The following is a 22,351-nucleotide window of genomic DNA, read 5'->3' on the forward strand; positions in this document are numbered from 1 at the left end:
TCACAGGGATAGACTCACTGGATTGGGACATCAGTTACAGGGATAGACTCTCTGGATTGGGACATTAGTCACAGGGATAGACTCACTGGATTGGGACATCAGTTACAGGGATAGACTCACTGGATTGGGACATCAGTTACAGGGATAGACTCACTGGATTGGGACATCAGTTACAGGGATAGACTCACTGGATTGGGACACCAGTTACAGGGATAGTCTCCCTGGATTGGGACATCTGTTACAGGGATAGACTCACTGGATTGGAACATCAGTTGCAGTGGTAGACTCATTGGATTGGGACACCAGTTACAGGGATAGTCTCCCTGGATTGGGACATCTGTTACAGGGATAGACTCATTGGATTGGGACACCAGTTACAGGGATAGTCTCCCTGGATTGGGACATCTGTTACAGGGATAGACTCATTGGATTGGGACATCAGTTACAGGGATGGACTCACTGGATTGGGACACCAGTTACAGGGATAGTCTCCCTGGATTGGGACATCTGTTACAGGGATAGACTCACTGGATTGGGACACCAGTTACAGGGATAGTCTCCCTGGATTGGGACATCTGTGACAGGGATAGACTCATTGGATTGGGACATCAGTTACAGGGATAGACTCATTGGATTGGGACATCAGTTACAGGGATAGACTCTCTGGATTGGGACATCAGTCACAGGAATAGACTCATTGGATTGGGACATCAGTTACAGGGATAGACTCACTGGATTGAAACATCAGTGACAGGAATAGACTCACTGGATTCGGATATCAGTTACAGGGATAGACTCTCTGGATTGGGACATCAGTCACAGGAATAGACTCATTGGATTGGGACATCAGTTACAGGGATAGACTCACTGGATTGGAACATCAGTTACAGGAATAGACTCACTGGATTGGGATATCAGTTACAGGGATAGACTCTCTGGATTGGGACATCAGTCACAGGGATAGACTCATTGGATTGGGACACCAGTTACAGGGATAGTCTCCCTGGATTGGGACATCTGTTACAGGGATAGACTCACTGGATTGGGACACCAGTTACAGGGGTAGACTCATTGGATTGGGACATCAATTACAGGGATAGACTCACTGGATTGGGACATCAGTCACAGGGATAGACTCACTGGATTGAGACACCAGTTACAGGGATAGACTCACTGGATTGGGACACCAGTTACAGGGATAGCCTCACTGGATTGGGACATCAGTTACAGGGATAGACTCACTGGATTGAGACATCAGTTACAGGGATAGACTCACTGGATTGCGACATCAGTTACAGGGATAGACTCACTGGATTGGGACATCAGTTACAGGGATAGACTCACTGGATTGGGACATCAGTCACAGGGATAGACTCACTGGATTGGGACATCAGTCACAGGAATAGACTCACTGGATTGAGACATCAGTTGCAGGGATAGACTCACTGGATTGGGACATCAGTCACAGGGATAGACTCAATGGATTGAGACATCAGTTACAGGGATAGACTCACTGGATTGGGACATCAGTTACAGGGATGGTCTCCCTGGATTGGGACATCTGTTACAGGGATGGACTCACTGTATTGGGACACCAGTTACAGGGAAAGAGTCACTGGATTGGGACATCAGTTACAGGGGTAGACTCACTGGATTGGGACATCAGTTGCAGGGATAGACTCACTGGATTGGGACATCAGTTACAGGGATAGACTCACTGGATTGGGACACCAGTTACAGGGATACACTCACTGGATTGGGACATCAGTTACAGGGATAGATTCACTGGATTGGGACATCAGTCACAGGGATACAGTCAATGGATTGGGACATCAGTTACAGGGATAGACTCTCTGGATTGGGACATCAGTTACAGGGATAGACTCACTGGATTGGGACATCAGTTACAGGGATAGACTCACTGGATTGGGACATCTGTTACAGGGATAGACTCACTGGATTGGGACATCAGTAACAGGGATAGAGTCAATGGATTGGGACAACAGTTACAGGAATAGACTCTCTGGATTGGGACATCAGTCACAGGGATAGACTCTCTGGATTGGGACATCAGTCACAGGAATAGACTCACTGGATTGGGACATCAGTTACAGGGATAGACTCAATGGATTGGGACATCAGTTACAGGGATAGACTCACTGGATTGGGACATCAGTCACAGGGATAGAGTCAATGGATTGGGACATCAGTCACAGGGATAGACTCTCTGGATTGGGACATCAGTTACAGGGATAGACTCACTGGATTGGGACATCAGTTACAGGGACAGACTCACTGGATTGGGACATCTGTTACAGGGATAGACTCACTGGATTGGGACATCAGTCACAGGGATAGACTCACTGGATTGAGACATCAGTTACAGGGAGAGACTCTCTGGATTGGGACATTAGTCACAGGGATAGACTCACTGGATTGGGACATCAGTCACAGGAATAGACTCACTGGATTGAGACATCAGTTACAGGGATAGACTCTCTGGATTGGGCCATCAGTTACAGGGATAGACTCACTGGATTGGGACATCAGTCACAGGAATAGACTCACTGGATTGAAACATCAGTTACAGGGATAGACTCACTGGATTGGGACATCAGTCACAGGAATAGACTCACTGGATTGAGACATCAGTTACAGGGATAGACTCTCTGGATTGGGACATTAGTCACAGGGATAGACTCACTGGATTGGGACATCAGTTACAGGGATAGACTCACTGGATTGGGACATCAATCACAGGAATAGACTCACTGGATTGAGACATCAGTTACAGGGATAGACTCTCTGGATTGGGACATTAGTCACCGGGATAGACTCACTGGATTGGGACATCAGTTACAGGGATAGACTCTCTGGATTGGGACATTAGTCACAGGGATAGACTCACTGGATTGGGACATCAGTCACAGGGATAGACTATCTGGATTGGGCCATCAGTTACAGGGATAGACTCACTGGATTGGGACATCAGTTACAGGGATAGATTCACTGGATTGGGACACCAGTTACAGGGATAGACTCACTGGATTGGGACATCAGTTACAGGGATAGACTCGCTGGATTGAGACATCAGTTACAGGGATAGACTCACTGGATTGGGACATCAGTTACAGGGATAGACTCTCTGGATTGGGACATCAGTTACAGGGATAGACTCACTGGATTGGGACATCAGTTGCAGGGATAGACTCACTGGATTGGGACATCAGTTACAGGGATAGACTCACTGGATTGGGACATCAGTCACAGGGATACAGTCAATGGATTGGGACATCAGTTACAGGGATAGACTCTCTGGATTGGGACATCAGTTACAGGGATAGACTCACTGGATTGGGACATCAGTTACAGGGATAGACTCACTGGATTGGGACATCTGTTACAGGGATAGACTCACTGGATTGGGACATCAGTCACAGGGATAGAGTCAATGGATTGGGAGATCAGTTACAGGAATAGACTCTCTGGATTGGGACATCGGTCACAGGGATAGACTCTCTGGATTGGGACATCAGTCACAGGGATAGACACTCTGGATTGGGCCATCAGTTACAGGGATAGACTCACTGGATTGAGACATCAGTCACAGGAATAGACTCACTGGATTGGGACATCAGTTACAGGGATAGACTCACTGGATTGGGACATCAGTCACAGGAATAGACTCACTGGATTGAGACATCAGTGACAGGGATAGACTCTCTGGATTGGGACATTAGTCACAGGGATAGACTCACTGGATTGGGACATCAGTTACAGGGATAGACTCACTGGATTGGGACATCAGTCACAGGAATGGACTCACTGGATTGATACATCAGTTACAGGGATAGACTCTCTGGATTGGGACATTAGTCACAGGGATAGACTCACTGGATTGGGACATCAGTTACAGGGATAGACTCTCTGGATTGGGCCATCAGTTACAGGGATAGACTCACTGGATTGGGACATCAGTTACAGGGATAGATTCACTGGATTGGGACATCAGTTACAGGGATAGACTCACTGGATTGTGACATCAGTTACAGGGACAGACTCACTGGATTGGGACATCAGTTACAGGGATAGACTCACTGGATTGGGACATCAGTTACAGGGATAGACTCACTGGATTGGGACATCAGTTACAGGGATAGACTCGCTGGATTGGGACATCAGTTACAGGGATAGACTCACTGGATTGGGACATCAGTTACAGGGATAGACTCACTGGATTGGGACATCAGTTACAGGGATAGACTCACTGGATTGTGACATCAGTTACAGGGACAGACTCACTGGATTGAGACATCAGTTACAGGGATAGACTCACTGGATTGGGACATCAGTTACAGGGATAGACTCACTGGATTGGGACATCAGTTACAGGGATAGACTCACTGGATTGGGATATCAGTTACAGGGATAGACTCTCTGGATTGGGACATCAGTCACAGGAATAGACTCATTGGATTGGGACATCAGTTACAGGGATAGACTCACTGGATTGGAACATCAGTTACAGGAATAGACTCACTGGATTGGGATATCAGTTACAGGGATAGACTCTCTGGATTGGGACATCAGTCACAGGGATAGACTCATTGGATTGGGACACCAGTTACAGGGATAGTCTCCCTGGATTGGGACATCTGTTACAGGGATAGACTCACTGGATTGGGACACCAGTTACAGGGGTAGACTCATTGGATTGGGACATCAATTACAGGGATAGACTCACTGGATTGGGACATCAGTCACAGGGATAGACTCACTGGATTGAGACACCAGTTACAGGGATAGACTCACTGGATTGGGACACCAGTTACAGGGATAGCCTCACTGGATTGGGACATCAGTTACAGGGATAGACTCACTGGATTGAGACATCAGTTACAGGGATGGACTCACTGGATTGCGACATCAGTTACAGGGATAGACTCACTGGATTGGGACATCAGTTACAGGGATAGACTCACTGGATTGGGACATCAGTCACAGGGATAGACTCACTGGATTGGGACATCAGTCACAGGAATAGACTCACTGGATTGAGACATCAGTTGCAGGGATAGACTCACTGGATTGGGACATCAGTCACAGGGATAGACTCAATGGATTGAGACATCAGTTACAGGGATAGACTCACTGGATTGGGACATCAGTCACAGGAATAGACTCACTGGATTGGGACATCAGTTACAGGGATGGTCTCCCTGGATTGGGACATCTGTTACAGGGATGGACTCACTGTATTGGGACACCAGTTACAGGGATAGAGTCACTGGATTGGGACATCAGTTACAGGGGTAGACTCACTGGATTGGGACATCAGTTGCAGGGATAGACTCACTGGATTGGGACATCAGTTACAGGGATAGACTCACTGGATTGGGACACCAGTTACAGGGATACACTCACTGGATTGGGACATCAGTTACAGGGATAGATTCACTGGATTGGGACATCAGTCACAGGGATACAGTCAATGGATTGGGACATCAGTTACAGGGATAGACTCTCTGGATTGGGACATCAGTTACAGGGATAGACTCACTGGATTGGGACATCAGTTACAGGGATAGACTCACTGGATTGGGACATCTGTTACAGGGATAGACTCACTGGATTGGGACATCAGTAACAGGGATAGAGTCAATGGATTGGGACAACAGTTACAGGAATAGACTCACTGGATTGGGACATCAGTTACAGGGATAGACTCACTGGATTGGGATATCAGTTACAGGGATAGACTCTCTGGATTGGGACATCAGTCACAGGAATAGACTCATTGGATTGGGACATCAGTTACAGGGATAGACTCACTGGATTGGAACATCAGTTACAGGAATAGACTCACTGGATTGGGATATCAGTTACAGGGATAGACTCTCTGGATTGGGACATCAGTCACAGGGATAGACTCATTGGATTGGGACACCAGTTACAGGGATAGTCTCCCTGGATTGGGACATCTGTTACAGGGATAGACTCAATGGATTGGGACACCAGTTACAGGGGTAGACTCATTGGATTGGGACATCAATTACAGGGATAGACTCACTGGATTGGGACATCAGTCACAGGGATAGACTCACTGGATTGAGACACCAGTTACAGGGATAGACTCACTGGATTGGGACACCAGTTACAGGGATAGCCTCACTGGATTGGGACATCAGTTACAGGGATAGACTCACTGGATTGAGACATCAGTTACAGGGATAGACTCACTGGATTGCGACATCAGTTACAGGGATAGACTCACTGGATTGGGACATCAGTTACAGGGATAGACTCACTGGATTGGGACATCAGTCACAGGGATAGACTCACTGGATTGGGACATCAGTCACAGGAATAGACTCACTGGATTGAGACATCAGTTGCAGGGATAGACTCACTGGATTGGCACATCAGTCACAGGGATAGACTCAATGGATTGAGACATCAGTTACAGGGATAGACTCACTGGATTGGGACATCAGTCACAGGAATAGACTCACTGGATTGGGACATCAGTTACAGGGATGGTCTCCCTGGATTGGGACATCTGTTACAGGGATGGACTCACTGTATTGGGACACCAGTTACAGGGATAGAGTCACTGGATTGGGACATCAGTTACAGGGGTAGACTCACTGGATTGGGACATCAGTTGCAGGGATAGACTCACTGGATTGGGACATCAGTTGCAGGGATAGACTCACTGGATTGGGACACCAGTTACAGGGATACACTCACTGGATTGGGACATCAGTTACAGGGATAGATTCACTGGATTGGGACATCAGTCACAGGGATACAGTCAATGGATTGGGACATCAGTTACAGGGATAGACTCTCTGGATTGGGACATCAGTTACAGGGATAGACTCACTGGATTGGGACATCAGTTACAGGAATAGACTCACTGGATTGGGATATCAGTTACAGGGATAGACTCTCTGGATTGGGACATCAGTCACAGGGATAGACTCATTGGATTGGGACACCAGTTACAGGGATAGTCTCCCTGGATTGGGACATCTGTTACAGGGATAGACTCACTGGATTGGGACACCAGTTACAGGGGTAGACTCATTGGATTGGGACATCAATTACAGGGATAGACTCACTGGATTGGGACATCAGTCACAGGGATAGACTCACTGGATTGAGACACCAGTTACAGGGATAGACTCACTGGATTGGGACACCAGTTACAGGGATAGCCTCACTGGATTGGGACATCAGTTACAGGGATAGACTCACTGGATTGAGACATCAGTTACAGGGATAGACTCACTGGATTGCGACATCAGTTACAGGGATAGACTCACTGGATTGGGACATCAGTTACAGGGATAGACTCACTGGATTGGGACATCAGTCACAGGGATAGACTCACTGGATTGGGACATCAGTCACAGGAATAGACTCACTGGATTGAGACATCAGTTGCAGGGATAGACTCACTGGATTGGGACATCAGTCACAGGGATAGACTCAATGGATTGAGACATCAGTTACAGGGATAGACTCACTGGATTGGGACATCAGTTACAGGGATGGTCTCCCTGGATTGGGACATCTGTTACAGGGATGGACTCACTGTATTGGGACACCAGTTACAGGGAAAGAGTCACTGGATTGGGACATCAGTTACAGGGGTAGACTCACTGGATTGGGACATCAGTTGCAGGGATAGACTCACTGGATTGGGACATCAGTTACAGGGATAGACTCACTGGATTGGGACACCAGTTACAGGGATACACTCACTGGATTGGGACATCAGTTACAGGGATAGATTCACTGGATTGGGACATCAGTCACAGGGATACAGTCAATGGATTGGGACATCAGTTACAGGGATAGACTCTCTGGATTGGGACATCAGTTACAGGGATAGACTCACTGGATTGGGACATCAGTTACAGGGATAGACTCACTGGATTGGGACATCTGTTACAGGGATAGACTCACTGGATTGGGACATCAGTAACAGGGATAGAGTCAATGGATTGGGACAACAGTTACAGGAATAGACTCTCTGGATTGGGACATCAGTCACAGGGATAGACTCTCTGGATTGGGACATCAGTCACAGGAATAGACTCACTGGATTGGGACATCAGTTACAGGGATAGACTCAATGGATTGGGACATCAGTTACAGGGATAGACTCACTGGATTGGGACATCAGTCACAGGGATAGAGTCAATGGATTGGGACATCAGTCACAGGGATAGACTCTCTGGATTGGGACATCAGTTACAGGGATAGACTCACTGGATTGGGACATCAGTTACAGGGACAGACTCACTGGATTGGGACATCTGTTACAGGGATAGACTCACTGGATTGGGACATCAGTCACAGGGATAGACTCACTGGATTGAGACATCAGTTACAGGGAGAGACTCTCTGGATTGGGACATTAGTCACAGGGATAGACTCACTGGATTGGGACATCAGTCACAGGAATAGACTCACTGGATTGAGACATCAGTTACAGGGATAGACTCTCTGGATTGGGCCATCAGTTACAGGGATAGACTCACTGGATTGGGACATCAGTCACAGGAATAGACTCACTGGATTGAAACATCAGTTACAGGGATAGACTCACTGGATTGGGACATCAGTCACAGGAATAGACTCACTGGATTGAGACATCAGTTACAGGGATAGACTCTCTGGATTGGGACATTAGTCACAGGGATAGACTCACTGGATTGGGACATCAGTTACAGGGATAGACTCACTGGATTGGGACATCAGTCACAGGAATAGACTCACTGGATTGAGACATCAGTTACAGGGATAGACTCTCTGGATTGGGACATTAGTCACCGGGATAGACTCACTGGATTGGGACATCAGTTACAGGGATAGACTCTCTGGATTGGGACATTAGTCACAGGGATAGACTCACTGGATTGGGACATCAGTCACAGGGATAGACTATCTGGATTGGGCCATCAGTTACAGGGATAGACTCACTGGATTGGGACATCAGTTACAGGGATAGATTCACTGGATTGGGACACCAGTTACAGGGATAGACTCACTGGATTGGGACATCAGTTACAGGGATAGACTCGCTGGATTGAGACATCAGTTACAGGGATAGACTCACTGGATTGGGACATCAGTTACAGGGATAGACTCTCTGGATTGGGACATCAGTTACAGGGATAGACTCACTGGATTGGGACATCAGTTGCAGGGATAGACTCACTGGATTGGGACATCAGTTACAGGGATAGACTCACTGGATTGGGACATCAGTCACAGGGATACAGTCAATGGATTGGGACATCAGTTACAGGGATAGACTCTCTGGATTGGGACATCAGTTACAGGGATAGACTCACTGGATTGGGACATCAGTTACAGGGATAGACTCACTGGATTGGGACATCTGTTACAGGGATAGACTCACTGGATTGGGACATCAGTCACAGGGATAGAGTCAATGGATTGGGAGATCAGTTACAGGAATAGACTCTCTGGATTGGGACATCGGTCACAGGGATAGACTCTCTGGATTGGGACATCAGTCACAGGGATAGACACTCTGGATTGGGCCATCAGTTACAGGGATAGACTCACTGGATTGAGACATCAGTCACAGGAATAGACTCACTGGATTGGGACATCAGTTACAGGGATAGACTCACTGGATTGGGACATCAGTCACAGGAATAGACTCACTGGATTGAGACATCAGTGACAGGGATAGACTCTCTGGATTGGGACATTAGTCACAGGGATAGACTCACTGGATTGGGACATCAGTTACAGGGATAGACTCACTGGATTGGGACATCAGTCACAGGAATGGACTCACTGGATTGATACATCAGTTACAGGGATAGACTCTCTGGATTGGGACATTAGTCACAGGGATAGACTCACTGGATTGGGACATCAGTTACAGGGATAGACTCTCTGGATTGGGCCATCAGTTACAGGGATAGACTCACTGGATTGGGACATCAGTTACAGGGATAGATTCACTGGATTGGGACATCAGTTACAGGGATAGACTCACTGGATTGTGACATCAGTTACAGGGACAGACTCACTGGATTGGGACATCAGTTACAGGGATAGACTCACTGGATTGGGACATCAGTTACAGGGATAGACTCACTGGATTGGGACATCAGTTACAGGGATAGACTCGCTGGATTGGGACATCAGTTACAGGGATAGACTCACTGGATTGGGACATCAGTTACAGGGATAGACTCACTGGATTGGGACATCAGTTACAGGGATAGACTCACTGGATTGTGACATCAGTTACAGGGACAGACTCACTGGATTGAGACATCAGTTACAGGGATAGACTCACTGGATTGGGACATCAGTTACAGGGATAGACTCACTGGATTGGGACATCAGTTACAGGGATAGACTCACTGGATTGGGATATCAGTTACAGGGATAGACTCTCTGGATTGGGACATCAGTCACAGGAATAGACTCATTGGATTGGGACATCAGTTACAGGGATAGACTCACTGGATTGGAACATCAGTTACAGGAATAGACTCACTGGATTGGGATATCAGTTACAGGGATAGACTCTCTGGATTGGGACATCAGTCACAGGGATAGACTCATTGGATTGGGACACCAGTTACAGGGATAGTCTCCCTGGATTGGGACATCTGTTACAGGGATAGACTCACTGGATTGGGACACCAGTTACAGGGGTAGACTCATTGGATTGGGACATCAATTACAGGGATAGACTCACTGGATTGGGACATCAGTTACAGGGATAGACTCACTGGATTGAGACACCAGTTACAGGGATAGACTCACTGGATTGGGACACCAGTTACAGGGATAGCCTCACTGGATTGGGACATCAGTTACAGGGATAGACTCACTGGATTGAGACATCAGTTACAGGGATAGACTCACTGGATTGCGACATCAGTTACAGGGATAGACTCACTGGATTGGGACATCAGTTACAGGGATAGACTCACTGGATTGGGACATCAGTCACAGGGATAGACTCACTGGATTGGGACATCAGTCACAGGAATAGACTCACTGGATTGAGACATCAGTTGCAGGGATAGACTCACTGGATTGGGACATCAGTCACAGGGATAGACTCAATGGATTGAGACATCAGTTACAGGGATAGACTCACTGGATTGGGACATCAGTCACAGGAATAGACTCACTGGATTGGGACATCAGTTACAGGGATGGTCTCCCTGGATTGGGACATCTGTTACAGGGATGGACTCACTGTATTGGGACACCAGTTACAGGGATAGAGTCACTGGATTGGGACATCAGTTACAGGGGTAGACTCACTGGATTGGGACATCAGTTGCAGGGATAGACTCACTGGATTGGGACATCAGTTACAGGGATAGACTCACTGGATTGGGACACCAGTTACAGGGATACACTCACTGGATTGGGACATCAGTTACAGGGATAGATTCACTGGATTGGGACATCAGTCACAGGGATACAGTCAATGGATTGGGACATCAGTTACAGGGATAGACTCTCTGGATTGGGACATCAGTTACAGGGATAGACTCACTGGATTGGGACATCAGTTACAGGGATAGACTCACTGGATTGGGACATCTGTTACAGGGATAGACTCACTGGATTGGGACATCAGTAACAGGGATAGAGTCAATGGATTGGGACAACAGTTACAGGAATAGACTCTCTGGATTGGGACATCAGTCACAGGGATAGACTCTCTGGATTGGGACATCAGTCACAGGAATAGACTCACTGGATTGGGACATCAGTTACAGGGATAGACTCAATGGATTGGGACATCAGTTACAGGGATAGACTCACTGGATTGGGACATCAGTCACAGGGATAGAGTCAATGGATTGGGACATCAGTCACAGGGATAGACTCTCTGGATTGGGACATCAGTTACAGGGATAGACTCACTGGATTGGGACATCAGTTACAGGGACAGACTCACTGGATTGGGACATCTGTTACAGGGATAGACTCACTGGATTGGGACATCAGTCACAGGGATAGACTCACTGGATTGAGACATCAGTTACAGGGATAGACTCTCTGGATTGGGACATTAGTCACAGGGATAGACTCACTGGATTGGGACATCAGTCACAGGAATAGACTCACTGGATTGAGACATCAGTTACAGGGATAGACTCACTGGATTGGGACATCAGTCACAGGAATAGACTCACTGGATTGAGACATCAGTTACAGGGATAGACTCTCTGGATTGGGACATTAGTCACAGGGATAGACTCACTGGATTGGGACATCAGTTACAGGGATAGACTCACTGGATTGGGACATCAGTCACAGGAATAGACTCACTGGATTGAGACATCAGTTACAGGGATAGACTCTCTGGATTGGGACATTAGTCACCGGGATAGACTCACTGGATTGGGACATCAGTTACAGGGATAGACTCTCTGGATTGGGACATTAGTCACAGGGATAGACTCACTGGATTGGGACATCAGTCACAGGGATAGACTATCTGGATTGGGCCATCAGTTACAGGGATAGACTCACTGGATTGGGACATCAGTTACAGGGATAGACTCACTGGATTGGGACATCAGTCACAGGGATACAGTCAATGGATTGGGACATCAGTTACAGGGATAGACTCTCTGGATTGGGACATCAGTTACAGGGATAGACTCACTGGATTGGGACATCAGTTACAGGGATAGACTCACTGGATTGGGACATCTGTTACAGGGATAGACTCACTGGATTGGGACATCAGTCACAGGGATAGAGTCAATGGATTGGGAGATCAGTTACAGGAATAGACTCTCTGGATTGGGACATCGGTCACAGGGATAGACTCTCTGGATTGGGACATCAGTCACAGGGATAGACTCTCTGGATTGGGCCATCAGTTACAGGGATAGACTCACTGGATTGAGACATCAGTCACAGGAATAGACTCACTGGATTGGGACATCAGTTACAGGGATAGACTCACTGGATTGGGACATCAGTCACAGGAATAGACTCACTGGATTGAGACATCAGTGACAGGGATAGACTCTCTGGATTGGGACATTAGTCACAGGGATAGACTCACTGGATTGGGACATCAGTTACAGGGATAGACTCACTGGATTGGGACATCAGTCACAGGAATAGACTCACTGGATTGAGACATCAGTTACAGGGATAGACTCTCTGGATTGGGACATTAGTCACAGGGATAGACTCACTGGATTGGGACATCAGTTACAGGGATAGACTCTCTGGATTGGGCCATCAGTTACAGGGATAGACTCACTGGATTGGGACATCAGTTACAGGGATAGATTCACTGGATTGGGACATCAGTTACAGGGATAGACTCACTGGATTGTGACATCAGTTACAGGGACAGACTCACTGGATTGGGACATCAGTTACAGGGATAGACTCACTGGATTGGGACATCAGTTACAGGGATGGACTCACTGGATTGGGACATCAGTTACAGGGATAGACTCGCTGGATTGGGACATCAGTTACAGGGATAGACTCACTGGATTGGGACATCAGTTACAGGGATAGACTCACTGGATTGGGACATCAGTTACAGGGATAGACTCACTGGATTGTGACATCAGTTACAGTGACAGACTCACTGGATTGAGACATCAGTTACAGGGATAGACTCACTGGATTGGGACATCAGTTACAGGGATAGACTCACTGGATTGGGATATCAGTTACAGGGATAGACTCTCTGGATTGGGACATCAGTCACAGGAATAGACTCATTGGATTGGGACATCAGTTACAGGGATAGACTCACTGGATTGGAACATCAGTTACAGGAATAGACTCACTGGATTGGGATATCAGTTACAGGGATAGACTCTCTGGATTGGGACATCAGTCACAGGGATAGACTGATTGGATTGGGACACCAGTTACAGGGATCGTCTCCCTGGATTGGGACATCTGTTACAGGGATAGACTCACTGGATTGGGACACCAGTTACAGGGGTAGACTGATTGGATTGGGACATCAATTACAGGGATAGACTCACTGGATTGGGACATCAGTCACAGGGATAGACTCACTGGATTGAGACACCAGTTACAGGGATAGACTCACTGGATTGGGACACCAGTTACAGGGATAGCCTCACTGGATTGGGACATCAGTTACAGGGATAGACTCACTGGATTGAGACATCAGTTACAGGGATAGACTCACTGGATTGCGACATCAGTTACAGGGATAGACTCACTGGATTGGGACATCAGTTACAGGGATAGACTCACTGGATTGGGACATCAGTCACAGGGATAGACTCACTGGATTGGGACATCAGTCACAGGAATAGACTCACTGGATTGAGACATCAGTTGCAGGGATAGACTCACTGGATTGGGACATCAGTCACAGGGATAGACTCAATGGATTGAGACATCAGTTACAGGGATAGACTCACTGGATTGGGACATCAGTCACAGGAATAGACTCACTGGATTGGGACATCAGTTACAGGGATGGTCTCCCTGGATTGGGACATCTGTTACAGGGATGGACTCACTGTATTGGGACACCAGTTACAGGGATAGAGTCACTGGATTGGGACATCAGTTACAGGGGTAGACTCACTGGATTGGGACATCAGTTGCAGGGATAGACTCACTGGATTGGGACATCAGTTACAGGGATAGACTCGCTGGATTGGGACACCAGTTACAGGGATACACTCACTGGATTGGGACATCAGTTACAGGGATAGACTCACTGGATTGGGACATCAGTTACAGGGATAGACTCACTGGATTGGGACATCAGTTACAGGGATAGACTCGCTGGATTGGGACATCAGTTACAGGGATAGACTCAGTGGATTGAGACATCAGTTACAGGGATAGACTCACTGGGCTGGGTTGCTCTCGGGTCTGGCTCTTCTGGCTCTGCAGGCTGACGATCTCTGTTTGTGAGCTGGAATGGGACATCCCTTCAAAGAATGGCCTGTAACAGTCAGAATAAATTGGACTTTACTTTTTGAAGCACACACAGGAACAAACACAGACATTAAAGATTGAGCTGTGTGCTGTCCAGCTTTTAAGTGATGATGCGATGGATAAAGAAAACTGAATGAATTTCATGCTGCCCGTGCAGACACATCCTGGCTCCCAGCTGAGAAGCTCACCACAAACATGGACAAGTTCCGGGTCTCAGGGCATCCTGCCTGTGGGACTGTACACTAGTCAGGGACCCAACCCTGTCCTGTTGAAACAGCCTCTCCGAAAAGAACCAGAAAAAAATGTATGAAGTGTCAGCTGTGGCTCACTGGTAGCACTCTTGCCTCTGAGTCAGAGGGTTGTGTGTTTGAGTCCCATTCCGGAACCATGAGTCCCATAATCCAGGCTGACATTCCCAGTATTGAGGGAGTGCTGCACTGTCCGAGGGGTAGTATTGAGGGAGTGCTGCACTGTCCGAGGGGTAGTATTGAGGGAGTGCTGCACTGTCCGAGGGGTAGTATTGAGGGAGTGCTGCACTGTCCGAGGGGTAGTATTGAGGGAGTGCTGCACTGTCCGAGGGGTAGTATTGAGGGAGTGCTGCACTGTCCGAGGGGTAGTATTGAGGGAGTGCTGCACTGTCCGAGGGGTAGTATTGAGGGAGTGCTGCACTGTCCGAGGGGTAGTATTGAGGGAGTGCTGCACTGTCCGAGGGGTAGTATTGAGGGAGTGCTGCACTGTCCGAGGGGTAGTATTGAGGCGATTCACCATAATTAACGTAAACAAATTAACAGTAATGAAGAAAATAACAGCACTAAAGAGTGACAAATCCCCAGGACCAGATGGTTTCCATCCCAGGGTTTTAAAGGAAGTAGGTGAGCACATTGCAGATGCCCTAACTATAATCTTTCAAAGTTCTCTAGATTCAGGAACCGTTCCTTTAGATTGAAAAATTGCACATGTCACTCCACTATTGAAGTAATGTGAGAGTGGGAAACCAGGGAATTATAGACCAGTTAGTCCAACATCTGTTGTCAGGAAATTACTAGAGTCTACAATTAAGGATAGGGTGACTGAACACCTTGAAAATTTTCAGCTGATCAGAGAGAGCCAGCATGGATTTGTGAAAGGTCGGTCGTGCCTGATGAACCTGATTAAATTTTTTGAAGAGGTGACTAAAGTAGTGGACAGGGGAATGTCCATGGATGTTGTTTATATGGACGTTGTTTATATAGACTTCCAGAAGGCATTCGATAAAGTCCCTCATAAGAGACTGTTAGCTAAAGTTAAAGATCACGGAATTGAGGGCAAATTATTGACCTGGTTAGGAAATTGGCTGAACGACAGGAGACAGAGTGTTGGGATAATGGGCAGGTACTCACATTGGCAGGATGTGACTGACTAGTGGTGTCCCACAAGGATCTGTGTTGGGGCCTCAACTATTTATTAACGACTTAGATGAAGGGATAGAGAGCCACATATCCAAGTTTGTCGATGATACAAAGACAGGCAGCATTGTAAGCAGTGTAGATGGAAGCATAAAATTACAGAGAGATATTAATAGATTAAATGGTTGGGTAAAACTGGCTAATGGATTTCAATGTAAGCAAATGTGAGGTCACCCACTTTGGATCAAAAAAGGAGAGATCAGGGTACTTTCTAAATGGTGAAAAGCTCAAAACAGTGGAGGTCCAAAGAGACTTAGGGGTCCATGTACATAGATCATTAAAATGTCATGGACAGGTGCAGAAAATAATCAAAAAGGCTAATGGAATGCTGGCCTTTATATCCAGAGGACTAGAATACAAGGGGGCAGAAGTTATGCTACAGGTATACAAAGCCCTGGTTAGACCACACCTGGAGTACTGTGAGCAGTTCTGGGCACTGCACCTTCGGAAGGACATATTGGCCTTGGAGGGAGAGCAGCGTAGGTTTACTAGAACCCGGACTTCAAGGGTTAAATTACGAGGAGAGATTACACAAACTAGGGTTGTATTCCCTGGAATTTAGAAGATTAAGGGGTGATTTGATCAAAGTTTTCACGATATTAAGGGGAACAGATAGGGTGGATAGAGAGAAACTATTTCCGCTGGTTGGGGAGTCTAGGACTAGGGGGCACAGTCTAAAAATTAGAGCCAGGACTTTCAGGAGTGAAGTTAGGAAACATTTCTACATGCAAAGGGTGGTAGAAGTTTGGAATTTTCTTCTGCAAATAGCAGTTGATGCTCGCTCAATAGTTAATTTTAAATCTGAGATTGGTCGATTTTTGTTAATCAAGGTATTGAGGGATATGGAGCTAAGGTGGGTATATGGAGTTAGGTCACATATCAGCCATGATCTCATTGAATGGCGGAACAGGCTCGAGGGGCTGAATTGCCTACTCCTATGAAGGGGTGTTGCACTGTCGAAGGGTCAGTACCGAGGGAGTGCTGCACTGTCGGAGGGTCAGTACCGAGGGAGTGCTGCACTGTCGGAGGGTCAGTACCGAGGGAGTGCTGCACTGTCGGAGGGTCAGTACCGAGGGAGTGCTGCACTGTCGGAGGGTCAGTACCGAGGGAGTGCTGCACTGTCGGAGGGTCAGTACCGAGGGAGTGCTGCACTGTCGGAGGGTCAGTACCGAGGGAGTGCTGCACTGTCGGAGGGTCAGTACCGAGGGAGTGCTGCACTGTCGGAGGGTCAGTACCGAGGGAGTGCTGCACTGTCGGAGGGTCAGTACCGAGGGAGTGCTGCACTGTCGGAGGGTCAGTACCGAGGGAGTGCTGCACTGTCGGAGGGTCAGTACCGAGGGAGTGCTGCACTGTTGGAGGGGCAGTGCTGCAGTGTCGCAGGGGCAGTATTAAGGGAGTGCTGCACTGTTGGAGGTGCCGTCTTTCGGATGAGACTTTAAACCGAGGCCCCATCTGCCCTCTCAGGTGGATGTAAAAGATCCTATGGCATTATTCGAAGAAGAGCAGGGGAATTCTCCCCAGTGTCCTGGGCCAATATTTATCCCACATCCAACATCACTCAAACAGATTGTCTGGTCATTTATCTCTTTGCAGTTTGTGGGATCTTGCTGTGTATAAATTGGCTGCTGCATTTCCCTACATTATAACAGTGACTACACTTCAAAAGTATTTCATTGGCTGTGAAGTGCTTTGGGATGTCCTGAGGTTGTGAAAGGTGCCATTAAAATGTATGCTCTTCCTTACTTGAAGAATGGTCAACAGTTTGAGCTCAACTTTGTTTTCCTCAGTTTTTGGGTAGTGCTGTGGTCTGCCACTGCGCTGGGAGCTCAGAGATTGAGAGTTGAAATTCTACCATTGCAAGTTGTGAAAATGAAATCAATAAATCTGGTAATTTGTGGGCTATCATCGGAAAAGAATGGCTGCGAAAGCTGAGTGATTCTTGTAAAAATCCAACTGACTCACGACTGTCCTTCTGGGAAAGGAACCTACCCCCTTACCTGGTCAGTCCAACATGCGATGCCAGTCCCAAACCATGAGGTTTACTCTTAAGCCTCTCAGTTGTCTGGGTAACTAGGATGGGGAACTAATGATGCCGAACCCACATCCCGACACACATACACACATACATATATATACGTGATATATGTGTGTGTCTCCCTTTCAGGCCTGGCTTCTCCCCTTGCCCCCCTGACCCTGGGCACTGCTGGTGCCATGCTGTAAGCGGCTGGTAGGCCATGGTGGCTCCTCCTTGCTGCGTGTTGGTATGAATTGGCACCCGGCGGACCCATGGGTGTTTACTGAGATGGCTGAACCATGCACACTTGCCCTGTAATACACAGGTTTTGAAAGGTTTCCCCAGGACACAGTGCAACAAGCAGTACCTACAGCTTTCAAACCCACTGGATATCGGCAAAAGTGACCATGAAGCTGTCAGATTGTGAAAAAAATCCAACTGGTTCATGAATGTCCTGCAGGGAAGGAAGCCTGTCGTCCTTATCCTGGTCTGACTCCAGTCCCACACCTGTGGACCTGACTCCTAACTGCCCTCTGAAGTGGCCGAGCAAAACCAGTCAGTTACATAAAACCGCGACAAACATTGAAGATTGCGACCCAACACCAACTCCACGCAACAATCAGGGTGAAAGAAATGTCACAACATGACAGGGTCATAGTATCATAGAAAGGTTACAGCACAGAAGGAGGCCGTTCGGCCCATCGAGTCCATGCCAGCTCGATGCAACAGCAATCCAGCTAGTCCCACTCCCCCGCCCTTTCCCCGGAGCCCTGCAAATTTTTCCTTTCAAATACTTATCCAGTTCCCTTTTGAAAGCCATGATTGAATCTGCCTCCACCACCCCCTCGGGCAGTGCATTGCAGATCCTAAACACTCGCTGGGTAAAAAAAATGATGGATGATGAGAGGGAGAATTTCTGAACGTGCTCATCTGGCAGTACTGCAGTCGGTATGTATTGCTTACTTTAGTTTAGGCTTTGGTGTGCTGAGAACGCTCTCATTGTCCTCCATTTCTGGGCCGCTGTCGCTGGGGTTGTAAACTTCCAGGCTGTCGTACAGCAGGTCGAGATCCTCCTCTGCTTCCTGGGTGTGGTCCACAGGATCGGAATCGAGCACCTTAGAGACAAACATTCAGATACCAGAAAGACATCAATCACAGCGCTATCAGAATCAGTCCCAATCACACCACTATCAGAATCAGTCTCAATCACACCGCTATCTGAATCAGTCTCAATCACAGCGCTATCAGAATCAGTCTCAATCACAGCGCTATCAGAATCAGTCCCAATCACACCACTATCAGAATCAGTCCCCAATCACACCGCTATCAGAATCAGTCCCCAATCACACCGCTATCAGAATCAGTCCCCAATCACACCGCTATCAGAATCAGTCCCCAATCACACCGCTATCAGAATCAGTCCCCAATCACACCGCTATCAGAATCAGTCTCAATCACACCGCTATCAGAATCAGTCCCCAATCACACCGCTATCAGAATCAGTCCCAAATCACACCGCGATCAGAATCAGTCTCAATCACACCGCTATCTGAATCAGTCTCAATCACACCGCTATCAGAATCAGTCCCCAATCACACCGCTATCAGAATCAGTCCCCAATCACACCGCTATCAGAATCAGTCTCAATCACACCGCGATCAGAATCAGTCCCCAATCACACCGCTATCAGAATCAGTCCCCAATCACACCGCTATCAGAATCAGTCCCCAATCAAACCGTTATCAGAATCAGTCCCCAATCACACCGCTATCAGAATCAGTCCCCAATCACACCACTATCAGAATCAGTCTCAATCACACCGCTATCAGAATCAGTCCCCAATCACACCGCTATCAGAATCAGTCCCCAATCACACCGCTATCTGAATCAGTCTCAATCACACCACTATCAGAATCAGTCCCCAATCACACCGCTATCAGAATCAGGCCCCTATCACACCGCGATCAGAATCAGTCCCCAATCACACCACTATCAGAATCAGTCCCCAATCACACCGCTATCAGAATCAGTCCCCAATCACACCGTTATCAGAATCAGTCCCCAATCACACCGCTATCAGAATCAGTCTCAATCACACCGCTATCAGAATCAGTCTCAATCACACCACTATCAGAATCAGTCTCAATCACACCGCTATCAGAATCAGTCCCCAATCACACCGCTATCAGAATCAGTCTCAATCACACCGTTATCAGAATCAGTCCCCAATCACACCGCTATCAGAATCAGTCTCCAATCACACCGCTATCAGAATCAGTCTCAATCACACCACTATCAGAATCAGTCCCCAATCACACCGCTATCAGAATCAGTCCCCAATCACACCGCTATCAGAATCAGTCCCCAATCACACCGTTATCAGAATCAGTCCCCAATCACACCGCTATCAGAATCAGTCTCAATCACACCGCTATCAGAATCAGTCTCAATCACACCACTATCAGAATCAGTCTCAATCACACCGCTATCAGAATCAGTCCCCAATCACACCGCTATCAGAATCAGTCTCAATCACACCGCTATCAGAATCAGTCCCCAATCACACCGCTATCAGAATCAGTCTCCAATCACACCGCTATCAGAATCAGTCTCAATCACACCACTATCAGAATCAGTCCCCAATCACACCGCTATCAGAATCAGTCTCAATCACACCGCTATCAGAATCAGTCCCCAATCACACCGCTATCAGAATCAGTCCCCAATCACAACGCTATCAGAATCAGTCCCCAATCACACCGCTATCAGAATCAGTCCCCAATCACACCGCTATCAGAATCAGTCCCCAATCACACCGCTATCAGAATCAGTCCCCAATCACACCGCTATCAGAATCAGTCTCAATCACACCGCTATCAGAATCAGTCTCAATCACACCGCGATCAGAATCAGTCTCAATCACACCGCTATCAGAATCAGTCCCCAATCACACCGCTATCAGAATCAGTCCCCAATCACACCGCTATCAGAATCAGTCCCCAATCACACCGCTATCAGAATCAGTCCCCAATCACACCGCTATCAGAATCAGTCTCAATCACACCGCTATCAGAATCAGTCCCCAATCACACCGTAATCAGAATCAGTCCCCAATCACACCGCTATCAGAATCAGTCCCCAATCACACCGCTTTCAGAATCAGTCTCAATCACACCGCGATCAGAATCAGTCTCAATCAGACCGCTATCAGAATCAGACCCCAATCACACCGCTATCAGAATCAGTCCCCAATCACACCGCTATCAGAATCAGTCTCAATCACACCGCTATCAGAATCAGTCCCCAATCACACCGCTATCAGAATCAGTCCCCAATCACACCGCTATCAGAATCAGTCCCCAATCACACCGCTATCAGAATCAGTCCCCAAACTCACCGCTATCAGAATCAGTCCCCAATCACACCGCTATCAGAATCAGTCTCAATCACACCGCAATCAGAATAAGTCTCAATCACACCGCTATCAGAATCAGTCCCCAATCACACCGCCATCAGAATCAGTCCCCAATCACACCGCTATCAGAAACAGTCCCCAATCACACCGCTATCAGAATCAGTCCCCAATCACACCGCTATCAGAATCAGTCCCCAATCACACCGCTATCAGAATCAGTCTCAATCACACCGCTATCAGAATCAGTCTCAATCACACCGCGATCAGAATCAGTCTCAATCACACCGCTATCAGAATCAGTCCCCAATCACACCGCTATCAGAATCAGTCTCAATCACACCGTTATCAGAATCTGTCCCCAATCACACCGCTATCAGAATCAGTCCCCAATCACACCGCTATCAGAATCAGTCCCCAATCACACCGCTATCAGAATCAGTCTCAATCACACCGCTATCAGAATCAGTCCCCAATCACACC

At 47.5% G+C, this 22,351-nt stretch overlaps 1 protein-coding gene across 1 annotated transcript in view; it reads right to left on the reverse strand.

Annotated features, from left to right (window-relative positions):
* The window catches only part of si:ch211-126j24.1 (phosphofurin acidic cluster sorting protein 2), a gene marked incomplete at its 3' end in the record, with an annotated part of 536,875 nt that overhangs the window by 145,824 nt on the left and 368,700 nt on the right, over positions 1 to 22,351 (reverse strand). The window contains exons 9-10 of the mRNA XM_067977559.1: positions 19,420 to 19,571; positions 14,911 to 15,004 (exon numbers count right to left, since the gene is read on the reverse strand). Coding sequence (XP_067833660.1) covers positions 14,911 to 15,004; positions 19,420 to 19,571 — 246 coding nt within the window. The remainder of the gene's footprint in view (positions 1 to 14,910; positions 15,005 to 19,419; positions 19,572 to 22,351) is intronic.

The sequence above is a fragment of the Heptranchias perlo genome, unplaced genomic scaffold (assembly GCF_035084215.1).
Source record: "Heptranchias perlo isolate sHepPer1 unplaced genomic scaffold, sHepPer1.hap1 HAP1_SCAFFOLD_160, whole genome shotgun sequence".
NCBI lineage: Eukaryota > Metazoa > Chordata > Chondrichthyes > Hexanchiformes > Hexanchidae > Heptranchias > Heptranchias perlo.